This window comes from Triticum dicoccoides, chromosome 5B (genome assembly GCF_002162155.2).
Source record: "Triticum dicoccoides isolate Atlit2015 ecotype Zavitan chromosome 5B, WEW_v2.0, whole genome shotgun sequence".
NCBI lineage: Eukaryota > Viridiplantae > Streptophyta > Magnoliopsida > Poales > Poaceae > Triticum > Triticum dicoccoides.
In genome coordinates, this window is record NC_041389.1 from 420169954 (window position 1) to 420176342 (window position 6389).

Genomic DNA, 6389 nt, shown 5'->3' on the forward strand with positions numbered 1-6389 from the left:
GCTGTTTTAACCTTCGCAAGGACCGGGCGTAGCCACACTCGGTTCAACTAAAGTTGGAGAAACTGACACCCGCCAGCCACCTGTGTGCAAAGCACGTCGGTAGAACCAGTCTCGCGTAAGCGTACGCGTAATGTCGGTCCGGGCCGCTTCATCCAACAATACCGCCGAACCAAAGTATGACATGCTGGTAAGCAGTATGACTTGTATCGTCCACAACTCACTTGTGTTCTACTCGTGCATATAACATTAACGCATAAAACCTAGGCTCTGATACCACTGTTGGGGAACGTAGTAATTTCAAAAAATTTCCTACGCACTCACAAGATCATGGTGATGCATAGCAACGAGAGGGGAGAGTGTTGTCCATGTACCCTCGTAGACCATAAGCGGAAGCGTTATAACAACGCGGTTGATGTAGTCGTACGTCTTCACGGCCCGACCGATCAAGCACCGAAACTACGACACCTCCGAGTTCTAGCACACGTTCAGCTCGATGACGTCCCTCGAACTCCGATCCAGCTGAGTGTCGAGGGAGAGTTCCGCCAGCACGACGGCGTGGTGACGATCTTGATGTTCTACCGTCGCAGGGCTTCACCTAAGCACCGCTACGATATTATCAAGGTGGACTATGGTGGAGGGGGCACCGCACACGGCTAAGAGATCCAAGGGATCAATTGTTGTTGTGTCTACGGGGTGCCTCCCTGCCCCCGTATATAAAGGAGCAAGGGGGGAGGCGGCCGGCCTAGGGAGGAGGCGCGCCAAGTGGGGAGTCCGACTCCCACCGGGAGTAGGACTCCTCCTTTCCTTGTTGGAGTAGGAGAGAAGGAAAGAGGAGGAGAGGGAGAAGGAAAAGGGGGCTGCCCCCCTTGTCCAATTCGGACCAGAGGGGGGGGGGGCGCAGGCCTCCTTCCTTTTGGCCTCTCTCCTCTATTCCCGTATGGCCCAATAAGGCCCATATACTCCCCGGCGAATTCCCGTAACTCTCCGGTACTCCGAAAAATACCCGAATCACTCGGAACCTTTTCGAACTCCGAATATAGTCGTCCAATATATCGATCTTTACGTCTCGACCATTCCGACACTCCTCTTCATGTCCCCGATCTCATCCGGGACTCCGAACTCCTTCGGTACATCAAAACTCATAAACTCATAATATAACTGTCATCAAAACCTTAAGCGTGCGGACCCTACGGGTTCGAGAACAATGTAGATATGACCGAGACACGTTTCCGGTCAATAACCAATAGCGTAACCTGGATGCTCATATTGGCTCCTACATATTCTATGAAGATCTTTATCGGTCAAACCACATAACAACATACGTTGTTCCCTTTGTCATCGGTATGTTACTTGCCCGAGATTCGATCGTCGGTATCTCAATACCTAGTTCAATCTCGTTACCGGCAAGTCTCTTTACTTGTTCTGTAATACATCATCCCGCAACTAACTAATTAGTTGCAATGCTTGCAAGGCTTATAGTGATGTGCATTACCGAGTGGGCCCAGAGATACCTCTCCGACAATCGGAGTGACAAATCCTAATCTCGAAATACGTCAACCCAACATGTACCTTCGGAGACACCTGTAGAGCTCCTTTATAATCACCCAGTTACGTTGTGACGTTTGGTAGCACACAAAGTGTTCCTTCGGTAAACGGGAGTTGCATAATCTCATAGTCATAGGAACATGTATAAGTCATGAAGAAAGCAATAGCAACATACTAAACGATCAAGTGCTAAGCTAACGGAATGGGTCAAGTCAATCACATCATTCTCCTAATGATGTGATCCCGTTAATCAAATGGCAACTCTTTTGTCCATGGCTAGGAAACATAACCATCTTTGATAAACGAGCTAGTCAAGTAGAGGCATACTAGTGACACTATGTTTGTCTATGTATTCACACATGTATTATGTTTCCGGTTAAAACAATTCTAGCATGAATACTAAACATTTATCATGATATAAGGAAATAAAAATAACTTTATTATTGCCTCTAGGGCATATTTCCTTCACTCCCCCGCGGTGACCATTCAAAAAAAATCCATAAATCCTCGGATGCTACGGCCTCTAGCACAATTGTTGCATCACGAGACTTGCCACAATACAGTCCTTGCCAAGCCTTGGGGCAATTTTTCCAATTCCAATGCATACAATCAATGCTACCTAGCATGCCGGGCCAACCTCTCCTCTCATTTGATGCCATCAATTACTTTGTGTCATCTTCATTGGGTGCCCGAAGATACTCAGGACCGAAGACACGAATGATCACTTTCGCAAATCTACGCACAGACTCAATTGTGCTATCTTCACCAATGCGAAGATACTCGTCGTCATAGTCAGCCGGAACGCCATATGCAATCACCCGCATAGCTGCGGAGATTTTTTCATATGCACTAAATCCCTTTAAGCCCGCGGCATTTCTTCTTTGAGTAAAATACCGGCAATTTGCCTCGCAAGCTTCAACAATTTTCACAAAGAGGGATCGACGCATTCGGTACCTTCTCCAGAAGAGGTGCAGAGGATATGTAGGATTCTCCGCAAAATAGTCTTGCATCAACATCTCGTTCCCAAGATGGCGATTCTGAGGAATGCACAAACGATCGACAGTCGATCCTCGCCTCCTCTCCCGGTGCTCGTCTTCATGCTCCTTCACGGCAAGCGCCATGACTAATGTTTGCTGCCCGAAGTTCGCAAGCATGCTCTCAACATCTGAGTCGTCCGAATCGGACGAATCAGATAGCAAGGACTTCTCGCACGGGGTCAACTCCATCCACACGCACACCGGCGCGTCAATCTACTACGCAGATCGCAAAAATCACAAAAAAGGGACTAACCGGTGGCGGCTGATACCGGGTGGCGACGAGGGTGTGCACTCGACGGTGTTCGATCCCCGGCGGCGGCGGTGACGGGGGGCGGCTCTTCTTGCCGGATCCGGAGAGGCGGTGCAGCGGCTCGGTGCGGGAGGGTGTGGGGCGGCCACGGGGCGTGATTCCGCCCGCAGATATGGCTGGAATCGCCGGCGGCGGGCGGGCGGAAGCAAAGGGCGGGCGGCGGCGAAAGGAGGGAGAAAGCGCGCGGGCTGAAATGTCCCTCCCGCCAAACCGCTTCTCTCCGATGCAGGGCACCGCAGCCGCGAGGGGGAAACCCACGTTTCGCGGGGTGGGGCGGAGAATTTGCCGCGCCCCCCAAAATTTTTTATGGGCCGGGGCGGGATGCGGGGTCTGGTCGGGCAGGCTTTCCGGCCCGTACCCGCATTTTGGCGGTTATTTTGCGGGTCGGGGGCGGATGCGGGGTCTGCTAGAGTTGCTCTTACTCACCAAGACTTTTATACTCCCTCCATCCGAAAATTACTTGTGGCAAAAATGAATAAAAATGGATGTATCTAGTAGAACTAAAATACGTATAGATACATCCATTTCTCTGACAAATATTTTCAGATGTAGGGAGTACAAAACTTATGGCCATTTGCGCCATGCGTGATAAATAATTGTGGCTTTCTTATTTAACTGCAAAAGCGTCTTATATTTACTAATAGATAGAATAATATATAGGTTAATAACCTTCTTCCTAACTTCCTCGTTCTGTACACACAGAGTAATCAGAATTAAAGGATTTGACTTTTAAAATTATTGTATGCAATTGTTTGTTTTGTACTTCCTTCATTCCTAAATATAAATCTTTGTAGAGATTTTAATATGGACTACGTTCGGATGTATATAGACGTGGTTTAGAGTGTAGATTTACTTTGCTCCGTATATAGTCCATATTAAATTTCTAAAGAGACTTATATTTAAGAACGGAGGGAGTAGAATTCAATCGTGTACAAATTTCACTTGAAGATTCTTCACACTATATTTTAAAATATTACCCCCACCTGGATCAGACATCGTCGAACAACTCTTTTTTTCCTACGATACAGACAAACAAATTTCGCTACAATCAATCATGTCGAATTCAGGTGGGCATGCTGTAAACCTACATTTTTCTTATTCCTTCAGTTTTCTATCTCAAGCTGTCCATGTCTTTCTTCAATGAGTTCCTACCTGATTTTTCAAACACGGCAATTGATTTGCAAGAGTGACAGTCGTTGAAGATGGTCCAAAATAAATCCCACATAGTTTCTTTTTCACAAACAGTACCGCTGCCAAGGAGATCCAGATAAATAGATAATCTACCACTAACTTTGGCCATTGTTCGTGATCAGATTGTTGATGTGGATCCACTAAAAAAAGATTGTTGACGTGGGATGGACCTTGACTAACAATGTCCATTTAAGTTTCGAAATAAGAAATTTGGGTACTTACCCATGTGTTACTGTCATAAACAAGATGATGATGTCTATTAAAATAAGCAAACACCAAATTCCTGTTTTGATGAGAAATTCCAGAAAATTTAATAAAATTTGGTTGTTCAGTTATCAGTAAAGCTGCATCAGGAGCATTGCTATACGTATGATGAATATTCGTACGACACTATTCCATGACCCTTCGATGGAATGGCCACACCAGTATCTTAGGCATGGTTCTAGTATCATACAGAGGTTCTACTAAAAATATCGGACGCAAAGCATTTTCATTTCGTCAATGGCTAGATGCAAACGTATCATCAGGTAAAGATTAAAGAATGCAAATTATGTAATCATTCATCATCAATAAGCAAAATCCGGTCAATAAGTTCACATTTTCTCATGTTGAGATTCAATTCATGGACAATGCTACAAGCCCGATCATATTCTGGGCAAGAATTATCCCCAGAGATGAAGCGATGCACCAGCCCCCCGACCTCGATGCAGCTCTCACCTGCCATCTTCTTCATCCCGCCTTCCCTCATCACCCTCCTCGCCTTCGCTGCCTCGTCCCAGGATCCAATGTCGGAGTAGATGTTCGCGACCATCACATAGTTTCCGCTTCTCCTGGGCTCCAGCTCAAGCAATCTCTCCTGCACCTTGCTGACAATGTGAATGCAGTCCTTGGAGCTGTGCATCTGGCAGGCGCCCAACAATGTCCTCCATACAACTGGGTCAGCCTCGAGAGGCATATCCATTACAAAGTCATAGGCTTCCTGGAGGCGACCGTTACGCCCTAGGACATCGACCATGGCGCTGTAGTGTCTCATCATTGGCTCGATCTTGTATACATGCCGCATTTCATGGAAAAACTGACGTCCCTCGTCGACCAGCCCAGCATGGCTACATGCGCAGAGCAGCCCGAGGAATGTGACATAATTGGGCGCAACTGATGCACCCTTCATCCTTTCGAACAGCCTGAGCGCTTCCCGGGCTAATCCATTCTGTGCAAACCCCTGGATCATTGCGCTCCAGGTCCAGACATTCCGCGCCGGCATCCTCTCAAACAAGCGCCAGGCATAACTCACCAAGCCACACTTCGCATACATGTTCACTGCCGCCGTGCCAAGCTGAAGCGTCATGTCCAGCCGCCGGGCGACGACCTGCCCATGCGCCCACTTGCAGAGCGGCAAGTTGCCAAGCTCAGCGGCGGCGGACATCATGCACACGAGCGTGGTCTGGTCGGGCTCGAACCCGGCTTCCACCATCGCAGTGAACAGGCCAACGCACCGGTCGTGGCAGTCGTTGTCCAAGCAGGCAGTGAGCGCCGTGTTCCAGGACACCACGGTCCGTCGCGGCATTTCGTCGAACACCTGCATGGCGCGCGCCGGTTGGTCACAGGCCGAGTAGGCGACCATTAGGGCGTTCCGTACGTAGACCACGGCGCAGTCTAAGCCGTCCTTGACGGCCTCCGCGTGGGTGGAGGCGGCGAGGGGAAGGGATCCCGGTGCGAGGCGCGCGAGGGCCTTGAGAACGTGCGGGAGCGTGTGCGCGTCAGGGCGTAGGCCGCTGCGGCGGAGGCGGACGAAGAGGCGGGCCGCTGCGGCGGGATCGGGTGAGGAGGCGAGTGGGGGAAGGAGGAGGTTGAAGAGCGCGAGGGGCGGAGAGGGGAGGGACAGGAGGAGGCGCTGCGCGAGGTGGAGGTGGGGAGAGGGCAGGGAAATGAGGCGGCGGAGGAGGATAGGACCGAGGGAGGGGAGGCGGCCAGAAGTGAGGAATTTGGCGTGGTGCTGCCGTATTTGCTGCACGGTGGCGGCGCCGGCGATGAGAGCGGCCAGGGAAGTGGCGGCCATGCCATGGAGTGCTCGTGCTCGTGCTCGACGCCGTCACACCGTTTGCGCAGGTAGACCGCGGCTGGTTTTGTTGGGCTGCGCTCGAGTGAAATGCCCCAGTGGTCGGTCCATAAACTAGATTAAAATGCACATTTTTTTGCTAAAAAGTAGAGATTAAAATGCACATTTTTGTCTATTGTGGCTTCAAAATTGTGCGATTGCCCAGTTTGGTTTATCGGGAACACTTGCCTTTACGGTGTGTTTAGTTGCT

At 49.7% G+C, this 6389-nt stretch overlaps 1 protein-coding gene across 1 annotated transcript; it reads right to left on the reverse strand.

Moving 5' to 3' along the window:
* Positions 1 to 4639: 4639 nt before the first annotated feature.
* Positions 4640 to 6162, reverse strand: LOC119309639 (pentatricopeptide repeat-containing protein At2g36730-like). Its single transcript, XM_037585605.1, has one exon. It carries the CDS (start codon positions 6137 to 6139, stop codon positions 4640 to 4642), a length of 1500 nt encoding a protein of 499 aa, XP_037441502.1. The 5' UTR covers positions 6140 to 6162.
* Between the last annotated feature and the right edge of the window lie 227 nt (positions 6163 to 6389).